The sequence below is a fragment of the Microcebus murinus genome, chromosome 3 (genome assembly GCF_040939455.1).
Source record: "Microcebus murinus isolate Inina chromosome 3, M.murinus_Inina_mat1.0, whole genome shotgun sequence".
Classification (NCBI taxonomy): Eukaryota; Metazoa; Chordata; class Mammalia; order Primates; family Cheirogaleidae; genus Microcebus; species Microcebus murinus.
In genome coordinates, this window is record NC_134106.1 from 22,755,795 (window position 1) to 22,775,530 (window position 19,736).

General features: G+C 49.4%; 1 protein-coding gene across 2 annotated transcripts in view; it reads left to right on the plus strand.

Moving 5' to 3' along the window:
• The window catches only part of BABAM2 (BRISC and BRCA1 A complex member 2), a 398,861-nt gene extending 379,385 nt beyond the window's left edge, over positions 1 to 19,476 (plus strand). For both annotated transcript variants that reach the window (XM_012788308.2, XM_076000639.1), the window contains exon 12: positions 19,014 to 19,476. In XM_012788308.2, coding sequence (XP_012643762.1) covers positions 19,014 to 19,077 — 64 coding nt within the window. In that variant the 3' untranslated portion in view covers positions 19,078 to 19,476. The remainder of the gene's footprint in view (positions 1 to 19,013) is intronic.
• The last annotated feature ends 260 nt before the right edge of the window (positions 19,477 to 19,736 follow it).

Below are 19,736 nucleotides of genomic sequence, written 5' to 3' on the forward strand. Positions count from 1 at the left end.
ACAGGGGATTGTGAGTGTTAAATGCAGAAGTGATTGTAAAAATGCCTGGCACATTGCTGATGTTCAATTAATGACAGCTGTTGTTATTGACTGCCATGCTAAGACATTTATTTGATTTTTTTTCTGTAGGCAGTAAGGTTTTTCTTTAATTAACAGATTACATATTGGTACAATATTCAGCCTTGGTGTCTATGTAAATCATAATATATCCTTCTTGACCTCTGAAATATTAATAAAGGCAGTGAACACTGAGGGTCACACTCATGGAACACTGTAAAGGAATGTTTGTCTTGAGTCCTTTCACCCCTTTTTTGCCATCTCAATGCCCAGGGCTTTCAGAGATTCACCCTAGTTCTCCCGACTTAGGTTTGCCAGACTTAATAATTAAAAATGCAAGATACCCAGTAAAATTTAAATTTCAAATAAATAACAAATAATTTAGTGTAAGCATGTCCCATGCAGTATTTAGGACATGCTTCTACTAAAAAGTCATTCTTTGTTTATCTGAAATTTAAACTTGGCAGAGCATTCTGTGCTGAGGAGCAGGCTAGAAATCAGCCAGAACAGTCTGTGCATATTTGGGGAAGGGGCTGACCATCTTCTAGTCTTTTTTCTCAGGTATTCTCTCTCTTGGATAATGAAGGCTCCACATAGCAGGCTTTGGGCAGTGCCTTCAAATCACTTCCTGGGTGGAGACATTAAATGCTGATGGGCCCACTGTGTATGTTTGGGTGGGAGTGGAGGTGAAGCTGGGAAGAATGTCTTTATCGGCCTTCACATGTCCCCAGCCTTCCCGCTCCTGGGCACAAACACACATCAGCCCTTACTTCCTCTAACTTTGAAGTCTCATGGAGGATTTTCTGTTCTTTCTTCAGAACATTCTTTGCCGGCGCAGTGGCTCACGCCTGTAATCCTAGCACTCTGGGAGGACTAGGCGGGCGGATTGCTCGAGGTCAGGAGTTCAAAACCATCCTGAGCAAGAGCAAGACCCCGTCTCTACTATAAATAGAAAGAAATTAATTGGCCAGCTAATATATATAGAAAAAATTAGCCAGGCATGGTGGCGCATGCCTGTAGTCCCAGCTATTTGGGAGGCTGAGGCAAGGAGGATCGCTTGAGCTCAGGAGTTTGAGGTTGCTGTGAGCTAGGCTGATGCCATGGCACTCACTCTATCCTGGGCAACAAAGCAAGACTCTGTTTCAAAAAAAAAAAGAGCATTCTTGCAGACAGTTGGCAGAATGAAGACAGCCTTTGTGGTCTGATAACTTGTCCCATAGGAGTAGAGCAAGCCTCAGGGTGCAGTGCCCTCTTCCTGGGTTTCTTCCAGGAATACTGCCAACCGTGGGAACTTTCATTGTCCCTGTGGAGAGATGCGTGGTGTGAGTGACTTGAGATGAGACAGCCATCCAGGCATGATGGTGAGGGGCTGAACACACTATGCTCCAGTCATCTGTGGACTATGGTGTGGGAGCTGGAAGGACAATACAGCTGCCTCACTTCAGAAGTGAAACAAAGGAGACCCCAGAAGGGATGTGCTCTGCCCAAGGTCACACAGCTCTTCAGAATTTGAATCTGAACTTAAGTCTAGGTCTTCTGTCTACTACCTTGGGTTCTTCAGTACTAGTTTAGGGGATCTGAGAAGTCTTGGCATGCTTGTTTGGTTGGTATCTGATATTTTCTCTGGATTACTTGATAAATAGCCCCACATACCTCCATAAGAGCAAGGCTACTGCTGTGGGTAGCTAAGGGCACTTTCTACGACCAGCCTGGTCTCAGCCCTCCCATTAGTGCCTCCTTACTCCTTCCTTTGCCACCGCTCCCCACCCCACTTCCCTGGCCAAGCATTCCATGGTTGAGATGGAACAATCCACCTCAGAGCAGATAGCTTTTAACCTCAGTTTCAGGGGAATAATTTGTCGATGTAACATGAAGTGAAAATTAAAACAAAGCAGGGCGTAGTTGAGCAGAAGAGCACCCTTGGGCTTAAGAGTGACTTTGACCTATTCCTCCCAGACTGGAATAATTATCCGGCTGCCAGAGGGTTCTTAGAGGAATCCCTTTATTAAATGGTATCACTGGCAAAGTGGTATTAACCCTAAGACCAGCTTTATCTGAACCCTGAAAGCAAACCTGACCGTGCAGGCAGGGCCAGCCCACGTGGAAGCCCAGAGCAGTGATCATGGGATCTTCCACTCTTTTTATTTTCTTATTCTTGCCACAACCTGTCATGAGACCAAGAAAACTTGTTTTGAAAATGCTTGACAGCCAAAACAACCTGTTCTCAACCCTGGACGAGAGGGTTTGTCCTCTCTGACCACTTATGTCCTGTTAGACATTTCACTAGCTGCTGACTGGAAAAAAATGAATTAGCTGTTTTCTTCTCATATTATTCACAGACAAGTACCGGTGGCTTTCCAGCTCCTGTTGCCCTTTTCCCCACCCTTTCCTTCACCAGAGACATTTTAAGATTATGTCTGAGTCTGACTGATGAATGAACATTAGCAGCATATACTTAAGCTGAGCTTGATATGTAGGCTGTCTTTCCCAGCCCCATTAGGGTTTAACCTTAGAGTTAATCTGTAGATAGATTTTAACCTTAGATTTAATCTGTAGATAGACTTTAACCTGTGGTTTTCCACTTGCTTTTTGGTCCTCTCTGGTTAAGTTAAAAGTGTTAGTTAAAATCTCCAGTTATCCAAGTGGCCATTTTGGCCTCTGGGTTGGTGGCCTTCAAGCTACAGGAGGATCTCTGTTCTACCAAGCCATGCAAATCAGACCATGGCCTTGGGTAGACAGCCAAATGCTCCTGTGACTGTAAGGGAGTCACTTTGCCTCTCCTACTTGGCACAAGAAAGGGTGGGACTAGATAAGGAATAGACAAACAACAGCCCAAGGGCAAAGCTGGCTAGCCTGTTTTTATAAATAAAGTTTTATTAGAACACAGCCATACTCATCATTTACATATCATCTATGGCTGCTATCACTACAAGGGCAGAGGTGGATTGTTGCAACAGAGTATCTGGCCTACAAAGCTGAAAATATTTATTATTTGACCCTTTACAGAAAAAGTTTGCTGATCCCTGGACTAGATGATCTCTACAGATTTCAAAGCCAGCGTTCTATGGCTTTTGAACTTGTGACAATTCTTTTGCAAGAGCTCCTAAAGTAACTAATAAGGGGCTAAGTAGAAAGAGCCTTTTTTTCCCCTGAAGAGGTTAGCGTTTCAAAGCATGCTTTGAGATTGTTGAACTCTACAAAGGGTGGGAGCTCATTTTGCTGTATTTTTACAGTTTATTTTACTGCATGTCTGTATTTGTTTATTGGTCTAATGGCTCTGGCACCCACAGTGTCTACCAGTTTTGGAAAAAAAGATACCCAAGCTGTATAGGTCTAACTATATTCAGTGGCATGGGTCAAAGTGGGACAACCCATTTGTACCCATGTGAATACTGATTCATCTGCTTGATAAACATGGCAGGAAAGGGAGCCAAGCACTGCCCTCCAGAACCTGTGTGGCTGTCCAAAGCCCGCCCCCGTCCTGGTGTGTCTGAGCAGTGGGATGGGGATAGCCACATGTGGTGGGGCAGTTCACTGGGCTGTGGGTAAGAAAAACAGGAATGGGTTCTGAAGATGCCTTTAAAAATGCACACTTGGAAGGAAGTACTCTTTTTCACTTTCTTCCCCAAAGCCAATTCAAATAAGGTTCTAATTTTCAGAATTTACATCCCAGTGAAGTTCCTCATTAGTGCATCAGATGCATAATAGGGAACCCAAAACACAGAATCAATAGGTCCTCTTACCAGGGCCACCTTGGCCTACAAAGAACCTTTGTGCAAACTAGAAAAAGGTCCCTCCTTTGGGTTGGTGCAGAGTTTGACTAATGGCTTTGGGTAAAGAAAAAGCCATTCCTTTCTCTGGGCATCTGACCCTGGGCAAACACACAGCTTAGCAAGCCAAGCCCTGGCTAGATTGCAGCGTTGGCTAGATTGCAGTCCCTTGACCTGAGGCCTTTGTGCAGGACAGAAGCTGCACTCCCAGTGCAGAGCCCCTGCTTATACCTGAGGTGTTAGAAGTCTGGGGGGTACCCCCACAGGGGCCGGGCTGGTCAGCAGCAGGTTAACTCTGCTTGCCCTTGGTCTTTGAGACCATAGCAGGTTGGGCTGGTCCCCGACACACCCCATCATACCTATCCCATTCAGCAGTGCTGCAGGGCCACTGTGGCTCCAGTCTCAGGGCTAAAGGATGGGCACCCCATGCTGGAAGCAGAGACTTAGTCCTCCCACAGGCTCTGTAGGGCCTGCTCTCATTCAGGTGCTTACTTTGGAGAGCTCTGGCCCTGGCTCTTCCTTGCCAACTTCTGACCTAAAACTGGCTCAACTTAAGGAATGCACGTGATTTTCCACATAGTTAAATCTCAAAGGCAGTCCCCTAGCAGAACTAAGAAATATGCTCAGAGGTCCAGAACAGACAGGCTCGTGGCAGGGGAACTGACCTCACTCTCAAGGCATTGGGTTACACACAGCCCAGTGTGTACAGTGACGACATTCCTCCAGGACACCCATCCTCGTCAGAGCGTGTTGTCAGAGTGGTTTTGAGAAGGCTGTTGATGACTCTCTGTGGGTGAAACAGTGTTGTGGTCAGATGTGACTTCCACCCCACAATTCATGCTGGAAACTGTATTTGGGGCAGCCATGTGAGCAAATTTTGAAAGATTCCTGTCCTACCTGCTTCATTCTGCATCTCTCAGCGGTTCCCAGCAGCTCAGAGCCTGGAGGAGTGGGAAGAAAGAGGCTACAGCCCACAGCAGTAGAGGACTTAATATCTGCTTCCAGTCCCATTTTCTTTGTTCTAAAAGACTGCTGGGAGCAAGAGGAGGTGCAGTCCTTCACTGTTTGGAGCCCCTGAAATGGCACCATGTTCAGGAATGGTGAGAGTCCTGTGGCCATAGCACTTCCCTCTCTGTGACCTAGAAAGACGCAATCAGGAAGGTAAAGGGCGGCACGTGTGTGTCCAGTGCTGTTGCACACTATGGGAAGGGTGGTGGCAGTCCATGAAGTCTACCCAGGTGCATCAGCATGGGGCCCAGGGCCCAGGGCCTGAGAGAAAGAAGGCTCTTGCTGGCAAATGTCTCCAGTGCCCCAAACTCCCTATTCCGAATCACCAGGCACGCGGTGCCGCCCCGCACATTGAGCTGCAGCATCTATGCAGACGTGGGCTTGGGAGCCGCGCTCAGCAGGGCCCTTCTAGTGCAACGCAGCTGCGCCCAGAAAGGGCCTCTTTCTCTCCTATAGTTGTTAGTGATACAAAGCATACGCTGAGATTGTTGAACTCTACAAAGAGTGGGGGCTTACTTTGCTGTATTTTTACAGAGTTTATTTTGCTACTCGAGCCTGAACCCTCAGTGGCCACAGAAGACACAGAAGACCCTCCAGGGCTGGCAGTGTGCTGTTGGCAGGGCACTGGCCTGTATCCAAATCTCACTCTGCCTTTACCACATGCCTGACCTGGGGCAAGCTACTTCCTCTCTCCAAGCCTGTTTCTTCATGTATACAGGGGGAAGAGACTAACGGGATCTGTTTCATACATATGATTGTTGCTTGGATTAAAATAAAACTATTTTAAAAGCATATTATAAACTGTAAAATGCCAAGTATCAGGTTAATTCGTTCACTGAATCAGCAAATACTGGATACCGTTATTGCTAGCCACTAGTTTAGACAGTGACCGCAGGTGGTCCAGGCCTTTGTAAATAGAAGCTATTCAATCAGTGTTTGTCGAATCAAAGTGAAACAGGATGCTCAGTGTGTGTTTATGTAGCTCTATGATGGCAATGGAGTGGTGGGACGAAAGGACACTACCATGACTTGAGTTCTTACCACATGCCTGGCACTGTTGTCCCAGAACAACCACTATGGCACCACTGGAGAGAAATTAACAGAGACTCAAGGACTTTTCCAAACAGCTAATAAGTGATAGATCCGTATTTGAATTCAGTTCTCTCTGACTCCAAAATCCATGTTCTTTTCTCTTCATCAGGTAGGAATGAGCACCAGGTGTTCTCCTCACCCTAGAATGACAGAACATTCCATCTCTAACCCATTTTTCTTTTCTCAAACATCCCTTAAATCAATGACCCAGGCTAAATCCCAGCCAAAAATGATCACTCCTGATTCTAGACCAGACTGTAGGAATCGTGTGAAATCAAAGCAGAGGCTGTATCATCACAAGCCAAACCTTATGTCCATACGGTGCAGGTTTTAGGAAAACAACAGCCTTTAATGCATGCTTGAAATTCCTTACATGGTAAGCCACTGTGAGAAAAATCTCACCCAAACAATGTGCTCTTGGCAGAAGGAGGGTGGGTATCTTTTCAGGCATGAAGCAAACCAGCAGGGACCCAGAAACCACTCTAGGGAGTTGTTGGTTTCCCCAGAAGGTCTAGCTTTTGAAAATAAACTTAACAAAGGATTTCATTTGTCCCTCTGCCATGACCCACGCAGGTCTGGATGCCTCCCTAGCCTCTAAATCCTTGGGGAGGGGACAGTCACGGAGTTCCTTGTCCTTGTGTCAGTTCCCAGCTCAGCACTGATGCATCCTATTCTCAAGTTTAGCACCACATATTTATAAAGTAGGGTTAAAAAAAAAAAACCAAAGAAACTAGATAGATTATTGTCTGGGTTAGTCTCCATAAAACAGTCCCTACAATTGACAGTTGTTGCATAAACTTAAGAATAGATCCTTAGGAAGGAATGGTATTCATTTATTCAGTCAGTCAGTCAATCAATCACACAACAGAAAATTAGCATGTTTCTGTGTCACTGAGATGTAACCCTAATAAATGAACTCAGGTGTTTATACCCTAGAGGTGGGAGGGGGCGAGGTGGTCTAAAGAGCTGCATTTAAAGCTGGCAGACCCAGGACATCAGAGCCAGCAACACTCAGGGAACACTCAGTGCTCAGGAGGCAGCCTGGCCTTGGGGCACAGAGCAAATGGTGGAGCCTCTGGCCGGCCCCCCCCTACTCAGTTCACAAGGCCACCCTGGACCTCAGTGAGGTATGAGCCACCAAGCTCCACCCAGGGGTGACCACAGAAGTAGAAAACTTGAATACCAGAGGCATCAACTGGCAATCCCAGTTGATGTAGGAGTGCTTTGTTCCAGAAAGCAGAAATAGGACCCATGGGTGGGCGTCGTAAGGGGACAGATTTCAGTTTAGGAGAAGGAAGAACATTACACCTCCCAGAGATGCTTTAAGCATTGGGTATTCAGGCAGTGTACAGCTGCCGGAGCATCGCCCCTCAGAAGTGCTGTTAGGGCAAGCCCTGCCTTGGACAGGATCCTAAGGCCTCCTCCACCTGTGAGTGTCACTGATTCGCACCAAATGAGAGGCTTGACAATTTGTGTTATGGAGCTTCAGAGGCAGGACAAATGGCCGTGGGCTGGGCTTGGCGGCAGCAGGTTCCGTGGAAAGCCTGAGGCGGAGGCCAGGCACTGAGGATGGGTCAGTTTGGGGTAGGTGGGGAGGCCTCCAACATGTTGCATGGCCCAGGAAAGTACCCTTTCCCTGCAAAGTAAAGGGGTTCCTACTTAGTTGGCTCCCAGACTCACAAAAAGGAATTAATTATTGTTTGTGATGCACTTTAAGATCCCCCGATGAAAGGCCTTGTATAAATGTAAATTGTTATTATTGTCATTAAAGGGGCTAGACGTCTGGCCTGCTGGTTAATGCCCCTGCATAGCTCTAAGCAGAAAAGAAAGCAAACTCAAGGCAGAAAATTTGCTCGGGTTGTTCCAAAGCAAGAGCAATAAGAAGGAATTGGCCCAGGGCTGTGAAAGCAAAGCTCCCCAGCTCCCACCCAGGGTTAGCATGCAGCTCTCTGCTCTGGGAGTCAAGTGTCTTTGTGTCCCCTGAGGCCAGGGCCCTGCTCAGATGCATTCCTTCACCCCTGCAGGAACCAGCCCATGGCTCACACAGGAGCCATGCCTGAATGTGTAGATGTTTCGTCGTCTGTGGGTTTGAAGAATAGAAGGACCATGTCCAAGATGGATACTGGCCATCATTCTTAGGGCCCTAAGTCAGATCTGGAGACAAAGGGGAGATACATAGAAACTTCAGACATATGCAATACCTCTGATGATGCTTATTAAGGCTCTTCAGAGAACCCCTCTAGCAAAGCACAGGGAGAGGTCATTTATTAAATTACTGCTTCCACTTAAACTGTCTCTGGCTAAAGTGGTTGGATTGATACCAAAGCAATAATAATAATAATGGATAATAGTAGATTAGACCTAGCAGTGACCTCAGAAACCATCCCTTCCCTTCACAGATGAGGCAGCTGGGGCACAGAGAGGTGAAGTGGCTTATCCAAGGTGGCATCACAAGGGAGAAGCAGGCTGGGGTCACAGCTCAAGCTTCCCATCCCGAGTCCACAGTTCAACTGTGTCAGGATGATAATACATCCCATTTTATAGCATTTTACGGAGGTATTGCTTTTCAACAACCCTAGGGAATTTTAAGATGCCAGATGACCTTTACATTAAAGGAACTTTCTGAGTACCCTTTGTTCTTCTGAGGCTCATTGTTTAGAGAACATTCGTGGTGCTTCCCATGTGTCCTGGGTGAACTACGTGTGCCCTTCCTACATTCCTTTTCCTTCTCCCAGGCACTCGGGGTAGCCATCTTTCTTCATTAGGAGGTGCCTTACTGCCTCCAGGAACTACATGGCCAAGCGAGAGGGAAGTCAAGTTCATCCCTTTTGTCTCTTGTTACCACAGTCATAATTCTACTGAAAAGCTACCCAATGCAGGTCTCTACATGAGGGCTAATGATACCAGTCAACATCTCTAGACACACAAACCTACCAGAGGGAGGGCCATTTGGGGATTTTGTAAGAACAGATGTAAGGGTAATGGGATTGGCAGTAAGTAGCTCTTGAAATTCATCACTGGGATGTTGGCAATTCCAGGAAAAGTTTAATGAAGGAAACTAAACTATAGTTAAAACAAGTTTTGGGAGGTAGGAGACCAGCATATCAAAAATTTTAGAAATTATCTATCTTACTCCCTCATCATGTAGGTGAGGAAACAGAGGAGTGATTCAGTGTCATATGGCAGAGCCAGAGATGGAGCCCAAGTCTCCCAAATCAGTTGCCATCGCTCTTTTAATTGGCATCATGGAAAGAACGTGCTCTTTGGAGTCAAGCAGCTTTGGATTCATAAATAGCATCGCCACCTATTAGCTGTGTGATCTTAGAAAATGTACTTGGCATCTCCAAATCATAGATTTCTCTTTGGCAAAAATAGAGCCTCTTACCTGGTAGTAGGCCCATGAGAAGGAGCAAATGTAAGGTAATACAGAGGAAAACAAACAGCATGATGGCCAGCATGTAGCGCGCACTTCCCTTACCTTATACTCATGGCTTCCAGACTTTTTATTATTATTATTATTTTACCACAATCCATAGCAAAATATTTATTTTACATCCTAATCCAGTGTATACAACTGAAACAAAAATGCCACAGGTGATGTGCTCTGATTTTATTTCACTTTATTTTAATGCTGGTCGGGATCCACTAAATCAATTTTACAACCCACTAATGGATTGCAGCCCACTGTTTGAACAAGCCTGCTGTACACCATGTGTGGATGTCATTTGTCCATGTCATGCGTATCCGCTTCCTTTCCTTTCCTTTCTCTCTCTCTGTAACTGGCAGCTGGGGCTACAGAACTACCTGCTGACAGTATATGTATGACCCTGAGCTGGTGCAGAGTAGGGTGAGCCCTGCAGACTACAGAGCAGGTGGATCTTCCTCCTGTATTTCCTCCCCATCCTCTCTGGTGCATGATTCGAGAGAACCCATAAGGCTTTCCACCCGCCAGGATTCAGCCCCCTGCCAGCCTATGTGGAACTTCCCCACACCTGTGCCCCAGGGGAGCCCACCTGACCTTCCCATTGTGAGAATTCCTTTCTTCACTAAAGGCCATTGTCTGCAGAAGGCCGTTGTACCCCAGCAGAGAGGGTGGAACTTGGGCGTCCTCTCCCATTGAGTTGTGTCTTCCTTGGGAAGTGCTGCTTTTCTGTCTGAAGCACAGGGAGCCCGGTGTCTGGGCCATTCTTTCAGCTGTGAGGGGGATTGAGGTAAAAAGAGGAGGGACCATGTCCATTTTGCTGCCCCTTCCCCCAGATCTTCAAGAGCTGTGTGTAAACAGCCAGCAGGTGCCGGAGTGACCAAAATCTATGCCCAAAAGCCAGCAGGCAGGGGCCTGAGGAGCAACCTCTAGATGCTGAGATCTAGAAGGAGAAACCTAATTTACAACCAGGCAGATAACAGTTCAAAACCCTAGAGAGACTCTCGATTAGTTTATGTCCCCAAAGAGTTGATTTTCTAAGTGTTCTTTCAGTCCTTTGGAGGTCTGGCACGTCTAGAGGCTGATGCCTGGCGGTGCTGAGTGGAAATCTTGAGGCACTGTTCCGGCTGGGCGTGGCTTAGGCCTGGACCCACATTCCCTGGGGTTTGTTTTGCGGGTACCCTGAGCATTTCCTCTTGGAGGGCCATCCTTTGGTTTTTCCCCTTTTGCTGACTAAGAGGTGGAGGGTAATCTGTGATTTTGATGGTGACTCACTGCCATCAGACAGGCCACCTGCTTCTCCCCAGCAGATAAAGTACAGGAGTCACCCTCTTCCTGGCCAGGACTATGGCAAGACCCCCGCACACTGTGCACATCCACATGGCCATTGTCACATCATGGTCTGTGCTGAGCTCCTGCTGGTGCGGCCATGGGCAGAGGACTTGCCCTCCGAGCACAGCAGGCAGGCACAGGCAGGGGGACAAGGTGAACACAGGGCAGGGCCTCTGCACTGGTTCCTAGGCCCTAGGCAGCACCACAATGCTTAGTCCGCAAACCCATTCGCTGGCCTCAGCCCCAGCCCAGCCACGTGCACCCCATCATCCCAGCCTTTCTCTGTGGCCACACGACCACACTGTCACCTTCAGCTCTCATCAAGCGGGTTATGAAGGAAACAGCATCAGCCTGAGAGGAAGGAGATTGGGGGTGAGAGACTGGCTTGTACTCTCCCTGTTAGCTGGGGCCTTGGATCGGCCTCTTGGGGCAGGCATTCATTTATTTATGCACCGAATTGGCATGTGTGTCAGAGGGACTGTCTTAATTTCTCAGAACCTCAGTTTTCCTCCCTTGTAATAATTGGACTGTATGACCTCTGAAGTTTCCTTCTGTTAGAAAATTCTATCGATGTAAAGTTCATCTTTAAATAAGCCAATGTTTACATTTGTTTGAGGAGTATTTGTTGAGTCGCTGTGTGTTGGGCACTGGACTCAAGGCTGCGGTTGCAAAGGTGGATGAATATGGCCAATGGGCCTTGGCCTCAGGGAGCTTACAGTGTGTGTAGGAGGATGGTTGGCACTAGGATGGAAGCCCAGAGGAGGAAGCCCATTGAGACTACCCTGTCCCTCCCACTCATGCGGCCAGCTGGCCCTCTCCTCTCCCCCCACTCCCTTCTCACGTGCTGCTCCAGGGGATGCCCAGGAGCAGGGCCGCCTGCAGTTGCAGAAACTGGCTGCAAACTGCTCCAGCCCCAACGCAACTGGCCATGCTCCAAAGGGCCTCCTCAGAGGGCCTCAGAAGGAGAGAGAACTGCTCCATAATTGTGATCACTTTAGTATTTAAAAATACCCTATAATTTAGCAGGAACCAGATTTTATCCCAATACTCTGACGTCTAGAAATGGATCTCAGTCAGTTGTTGTTGAAGTCCTCCTAAAACGGCATTCAATTTAATTCAACACACACTGAGACCACAGTCTCAGCCTTCTCACAGGTGAGGAGGCCGAGTTGTATAAGACACAGTCTAGAAACCAACCTAAACATCTCAAACGCAAGGCAGACCACAGATGGGCCCGAGGTTGGAGGCCCAGCATGCTGTGGAACTGAGCAGAGAGGAGACCAATTCCAGCTGAGGGTAAGGGCCTCTGCCCAAAGCTGTGAGCATGTGACATTATGTTCTCGGTGTGATATCAAGCCTTTACATCTCAAGTCTGTTATAACAATTTCCTTGTTTTACAAGCTTGGACCCCCTGTAAACAAACCAGGCCCGCTCAAGGGTTGGCACGTTTAGCAAGACTGTGTGTGTGAACCAGTTACAACCACTTGTTTGTTCCCAAAGCCCACACCCGAGAGCCAGGCTGCCATCGCCTGGGGCAGAACACAAAACAAGCTCGAATCGTGCCAGTCACATGCCCTCCAAGGCACCCACAGTTAGATGATGGGCCTTTGGGGGGCTTGGGGGAAAGGGCATTGAAATAGGACCAGGTCTTTTTGTAGAGAGCCTGTTGTAAGGGTGACCCTTTGACATGAGGAGAGTAACCCCAAGTGAGTCAGTATTTACAGTGGCGGTTCAGGACAATGAGGGCAAGGCAAGACCACGAGGCATGATTAGCGGGACTTGTCTTACACTATTTACAGGACTGCTTTGATTTGCAGACCACAATCGGTTTTCATATGACTGATTAAAAACATGTGCCAGTTGAAGTCACAGCTGCAGAAGAAAACTGGAAAAAGCAATGAGCCTTAGATGTTTGGAATTGCCTCTATTTGCAAAAATGACCTCTGACTTGATTTATGTCCTTGATTTCCTGACAGTTAGGGTTGTGTCCCTGAATCACTTCTCCCGCCCTGATCCACCCCACTGCCACATCGGCCTGACTCTAGCAAATATCATAAGGCTCGTCTTACAATTGTCCAAAGAAAAGGATTTTTAAATACCAGAATTCAAGTTCTGTTTTGGAAGAAGACAATTGTTAGGCTCTTGCAAAATAAAATGTCCCAAGTGAAGGAGGCCAAAGGCAGCAAGAGCACAGTGTCTCACCCACATGACGGGGCTGCGGTGGCACTAGGATTGGGGTGACATTGGGCAGGTAACTTAAGCTGCTGTTTTCTCTTCTGCAAAATGGGGGACACAATACTGCCACACTGTATGGCAGTGATTCCAATTGTCAATCTTACAGATTTTTATTCTTTTGAAAAGACCTAAAAAAAAAAAAGAAAAGAATAAAAAAATTCCAAACAAGAGTCCGTAAAAAAAAAAGGGTAAAGAAAAGACCTATTCAACAAATTCCAGTAGAGAAAACCCTTTTGACGAGACCTGTTGAACAAAGACCCCTCCCGGCCTCCAGCCAGTGCTGGAGCATTTGCCTGCGACTCCCTGACTCAGCTGTCCTCAGCCTCCCTAGAGCCCCTTCCCTAGAACCCATCGGTCACATAATTCTCCAGGCACTGTCACCCCTGACATTATGAGCTCTCCAGCTCCCCAGGCCCTAGGACAGAGGGCAGAGCGATGGCCAAGAGGAACAGGACTTCCTTTCCTCCCCAGAACGGTCCTCTGCGTGGAGCTCTGCAGTGTTCGCTAACCCTGCCCCATTTGTGAAAGACTTCCCAGATGATAACAACCACTGCCACCACCTTTACAGCACCACCACCAGCCACTGACACCTATAGTGTGGTGGGCCCTGGGCTCGGGACTTACACACTTATGGGCTCTTGCAGCCTCCCTGAAAATAGGTCTGAATCTAACAGATGAAGAATCAAGACACAAAAATGTTAAGTGTCTTGTTCAAGGTCACATGGATGATGGCCCAGACCATAAGTGGGTGGCACTTAAAGATCATCAAGTATAAATCTTCCTGTTACAGGTGAGGAAACTGAGTCCCAGTTCTGGATGACATACCGAGCCGGGACCTGGCCTAGAGCCAGGACTCTCCTGCCTCTCGGTTCAGTGCTCTTCCCACTTCCCCCGCTGCTTCCCCTTTGCCATACGCCCTGTCCTGGACAGAACCAGGGCCAGCTAACACCCTTGTCATGGCAGGCAGAGCCACGTGATTCTTAAACACCCCTCTGGTCGACAGCTGCGACCTCATTCCTGATGAAGCCTTTTGGGCAGCAGAAGAGTGAGTGCCTGCAGGTGCCTCTGGCTGCAGAGCTCACCCCTCAGTGCCACAGGGTGCCACAGCAGCCCTGGACAGAACTGCAGAAGATGCAGAGTGTCCTCAAGACTTTGGCTGAGTGTTCAACACTGGCAGTGGCCATGTCTGTGCCTCCAGCTGCCAGTTCAATATGATAATTGAGAAGGGAGGGCCCGATCCAGGAAGCCACAGGGAGAAGGGTGATCTGAGGGCAAGGACCCAAGGACCTCTCATTGCACAGGATTTCCCTCTTCTTCACTCACACATGCTTCTGGCTGTTTCCAGAGACTCAGAGTCTCTCCCACTCAGGCCCACCTTGGTACCCATGGTAACAGTTGACCTCTATTGATCATCTTCTGTGCCGTGCCACATGCTTACGGGGGCCATCTCATTTAATCTTCACAAGAACCCTTTAAGGTAGGCACAATTATCCCCACTTTATAGATGAAGAAATGAAAGCTGAAGTCACTTGCGATCCAGCTGGAAAGGGGCAGGGCCAGGCCTTGAGCCCCGGCCAGGTGGCTCCATCCAGAGTCTGTGCTGCACCCCCTACCCTGCCATGCCGGGCCTGCAGCCGGGGGCTCCGAGGCTCAGCTCCCTGCTTTGTAGGTGAGGGAACCGAAGCCCAGAGAGGGGAAGAGATTTACCCCTGGCCTGAAGCCCAGCAAAGCAGACCCAGTGTGCTCTTCTGTTCCCCGACTCCTGGTCCAAGGACTGTCTGCAGCCCGCCCCCGCCACGCCTGTGAGCTGAGACCTAGGCCGGACTCCACTCCTGTTCTGTGTTCATAGAAAACTTACCCAGTCTTTAAGTTTCATCCTCCTAAGACTCTTGGATTGGACTGAGGTGTGATTTTATGAAACCCTGAGCAAAGGGACTGAGATCAGTGCAGAGGGTCAGAACTTTACTTTGTCCTAAGGCATGCTGAGCTCTAATTTGGTCTAAAAATAAATTCCCTTCCAGTGCGAGTACAACGAGGAGCTGGACTGCAGGCCCCACTTGGCCAGCTAATGGAGAGGCGAGCAGACCTTACTACCCCCATAACACACACTTTTAAAACTTACCATGTACTTTGTCTTTAGGTCAAAGATTTTTTAAAAGATGACAGATATCTTGTGCCATTAGCAATCTGTACTCTGGGCAACTCTCCATTTTCTCTGATAAAAAGTGAAATAAATGAAAGCAGCGCTTTAAAAAAAAATCTATCGATGGGTAGGAGCCAGTTGTCATTTTCCCCTTCCTCCCCCTCCCCCTCCCTTCACTGACTTAATGAGGATCCAAGTTGAGAAGCACTTGCTGAAAACAGCTGGTAGCATCATGCCTTTAAATAGCCCTCTCCACGCTTCCCCTTGGCGGTAGGCAGTTTGCCCTGGCAGGGAAAGCCCAGGACAGAACAGGAAACTTTAGAACTTTCTGAAAAGAAAAGAGCTTGCCTTTAAAGCATGCTCCCTCTTGCCAAGACCTTTTTGTGCAAGGAGCTTGTGGTATTGCAACCCCTTCCCCTAGAAGTTTCCGAGGAAAAACTGAGCTGATAAGATTTGCTTCAGGACCCAGTGTGACTCTGGGCCTGGGGGCCGGCAGGGGGCGGGGTGTGGAGAGCTCCCCTGGGCCGATCCCAGCCCCATGGGAGGCCAGTGCCCAGGGCCGGCTGCAGCAGTAGCACATGCCGATCAGGCACCTGTGGGTGCCACCGTGTGCAGATGAACTGCAGCCTCTCCCCTTGGTGTCCTCACCTGTAACTTGGGGAGGAGGGCACCACTCTGCCCTCCTCCAGAGTGGTGCTGGCTGGGTCACACTCCGCAGCGCACTTCATGCAGTGGGGCCTGTGTGGCGGAGGCCAGCAGCAGCCCGTCTCTGACCCTCTGCAGCACTTCCATGCGCTGGGGAGAGAGCAGGTGAAACATTCGGGAGGAATGAATGGCTCTCACATCTGGGTGGCAGCTGACAGTCAACAATGTCCCTTCCCATCACTGTCCCATGCAAGCATCACATCAGGGCGGGCTTATCACCCCTGTCACCACAGGGGCACAGAGCTCAAGGTTTCCCTTGCCCTGCCTGGCCTCACCTGGGTCTAGGGCTCTTTCTACCACATCATAGGCCTCTTTTTTGTATTAAAGACAGCTGTGGCATGGTGCCATCGAAGGGTAAGGGCTTTGAGGAGGTGGGTATCAGAGAAGGTGGCAGTTTGGCTCACTCAGGGCTCGCTCAGGGCTGTGCCGAGCAGGAGTGCTGCAAGAGGTGCTTATCTGTCTTTCTCACTCATCATTGGCGTAGTTTGAAATTCGAGAAAGGACTAAAGTTTTTTCGTCAGTACCTACACATCACACCTGTCAGCTGTCTGGGGATACTCTCTCTCCCGCCTTCTTAACCAGCCTCTACTGGACATGCTGTCACTGCTTCTCGCAAACTGGTTATTCTAATTAAAGCTGCCACTGCTCGCTGAGTGCTTTCTGTGGACAGCGTGCCGCGCCAGCTGGGGTCGCTGGGAGCAGGGCCCCGCTTTCCAGGGGCCAGCAGTGTGGCCCAGCAGGCAGGACACGTGCACATGGAACAAGTCCCAGGAGAAGCACAGAGACTGTGTGCAGGGAGAGAACCTTCTGGTCACCAGGGAAGACTTGATAGGAGGGCGGGCATTGGGCCGGAACGTGAGTAAATCCCAGAAGGGCAGTGGCGCCTGTGAGGAGGAGAGGTGGTCAGACTGGGAAAGGCCGGTAGACCCTGGACCGTGGATGGGCTCAGGGGGTCTGTGACGTCCCCTGGTTGCATGTGACATGTGCAGTGGGGAGTCTTACCTGTAGTTTTTCTGGGGAGAGGATCCTTTGCTTTCTTAGCTTCTCTCAGATATTGAGAGTCATCGAGGGCCAGGCTGAGAGCTTGGGGAACACGAAGGTCTTGGTCAGGGTGGGGACAGAGACCCACACTCTAAGAGAATCAGCGTGGCTGCAACAGAAAGGCACGGTTGGCCTTGTGTCCAGGGGAGAGCAGGGTTCTGCAGCAGTGTCGTCGAAAGATAAGGAGACGGGAAGCCAGGAGGTGTCACTGGGGATGGAGGGACATGGAGAGGGGCAGAGAACCCAGAGGATGAATTCACCGCAAGGGTTTAGGGAGAAGTGGAAACTGGTCGAGAAGGAAACTGAGGGTTCTCTTACAGAAATACAAATTGGCTGGAGCACTTTCAAACACCTAACAGCAATGTAAACAGCCAGTTTGGAACACACTGGTTTGAATTACAGAGTGACATCCAGGTCAGATTGTCCGGAGGGTGGTTGGAAATTCGGGACTGGAAGTTTAGGGGGGAAGGGAGGGCTGGAGACCCAGCCTGGGGAGTGCTCTACTGAGGGTGCTGCCGGCCTGAGAGTAACCATGACCTTGCTCTGCTTGAGGATAGTGGACAGCACCGAGGGACGAGCCTAAGGAAGATGGCACCTGGGAGTGGGGAAAGGGGGGAGGGAGAGGAAGAGAGAAGTAGGACACCTCTGTGACTGGTCATGTCACAGAAGTTACAGGGAAAGAGCTTCCGGAGAGAGGAGCCAACACTTAAATGCTGCAGAGAGGCCGCACAGTGGATGCTAGGACTGCGAGAGAGCCAGAGCCTTCAAAGTGGCCAAATTGGAAAGAGGATGACAGTTGACTTGGTCAGTACAAGGACAGTCCAGCATCATCATCACTGCCTTTGCTCTGACCCAGAGATGGCTCCAGGGCCTGTTGAGCTGTGCGGGGCTCTGTGTCCTTCACCGCAGGGTCCCTGGTAGGGGCGTCGTGACTCCCGCGCAGTTTCTGTTCTCCTCTCGCTGGCGCTTCTGCGTTGCTGCCTCCCACTGATGCGGCAAACCCTCCTCCTGCCTCTGAGTTCGCTCCTCCACTCCTCTTTGCTGCTGCTAATCCACTGGGAGCCTGGAGAGCCTGGCTCGTTAGAACCGAATTCTAAACACAATAGGCTGGGAGGCTCCCCTTGGGTGAGGTGTGTGAGGCCCCTGTAGTGCTGAAGGGGACAGATCTTCTTGGTGGCCCACCTGGTTCTGGTCACTGTTCTGGGAAGGTAAGATTGCAGACTACCTAGGCTGTGACTATGATGGCGTGGGAGTGGGGCGTGGGGAGCAGGCAGGCCTGGTGACCAGGGCACACAGGTGCCTCCCCCTGCCTCTACAGCACCCAGCACCCCCCCCACTTTCCACCCCCTCTTTATGTCCCAGCAGGGCTTTGGTTCCCAGCTCACAACAAGCCTCAGCCCCTGTTGCACCCTCTGCCTATGATGCCCACAGTACCTCCATAGATGCCCTTACCACCTGACTCGGTGTCACTTATGCATTTGTCTCCTCTAAACTGTGATCTCATGTGGCAGGTCCCACGTCTGGGTCACCTCGCCACCCCTGGTACATGCCAGGCACAGCATGAGCTCAGCACATGCACATCTCCTGGTATAAAATGTGGCCCTGTTTCTACAGAGGGTAGAGGAAAGGCCAAATGGTCTTCTGCAGATCCCACCCCTAGTCTTCCACCGACCCAGGAGGGCTCTCTCCATACCTAGCCTGGCGTTCTTTCCAGGAGTCCGGACTGCATGTGTGTTTGGAAATAAATGGGGACCATGGATCATTTAGAAATCCTTATTAGACCCTCTTTGTCTATATGACGTCAAAGGTCCAATTGAGCGGAAAATGCAACCCTCCTGACATTTCGGTTCACTAAAACAACCAGGTGGTTGACTTGGATGCTCTCTGTCTTAGAGCATGGATCAGCCCTTGTCTTTGTCCTGGAAAAGGGCAGTGGGACCTGAGTCCTGATGTCTAATAGGAAGTGGCAGCCAGGAAGGGCTGCGGGCAGGCCCTTTAAATATCCGTGAGAGATACCACAGCAGTGAACTGCACGTACCTCTCTTGGAAAAATCCAGAGGGCTTTGCATCAGCAGAGAAGGCAAATCCAACCCAAGATACATGAACAATAAATAACAACTGTTCCGAGTTAGGTTGAAAGCTCTGAGTTGCACTTTTTTTAAGTTGTTTGTGCTAACCACAATTTTTTCTCCCCCCTCTTTCCCACCAGGGCTTATTTCAAAACCTTTGTCCCTCAGTTCCAGGAGGCAGCGTTTGCCAATGGAAAGCTCTAGGAAACACCAGTCTTGAGTGGTGGCCAGCCAGACTGCTCTGTCCACATGGTGTCAGCACATACGGCCGCTTCCTGGAAGCCACTTGGAATGTCTTCATGGCAGCGCTCTGCTCACACGGCAGCTCCGCACGCCCAGACAGCCCTGATCCCGCCAGACCCAGCTTGAGCTGGCTGGCGGCACCTGAGTCCTACAGCCCCTCGCTTTTGGGTTGCTCCCTCTTTCTTTCCTTTATTCTATTTCCTAGTTGAAAGAAATAAACTCATAAATCACGATGCAGTAATTTTCCAGGGAAAGTAAGACGTCATAAATGCACACACCCTTCTTCCAAAGCCTTTGTCTCTGAGACTCCAAGTTTTAAGATTAAACATCCCTTGGCTTTTTTTCCCCCTGAAACTAGTATATTACGTGTGTGTGTGTTTTTTTTGTGTGTTTTATGCCCCATCATTTCCCATTTGGAGCAGTCAACCATTGGAAAAAGGAGTTTCCTGAGTGAATCTGACCAACCTGCAGGGTTTCAGCCACTTGCCCAGCCTGCCCCAAGGCTGGGGCTCAGGAGCAAATGGGTTCTAGAACCACCACCACCTACCACCCCTACTCTGTACCACCACCACCACATCACCTCTACCCTGCACCACCACCACCACCCACCATTCCTACCC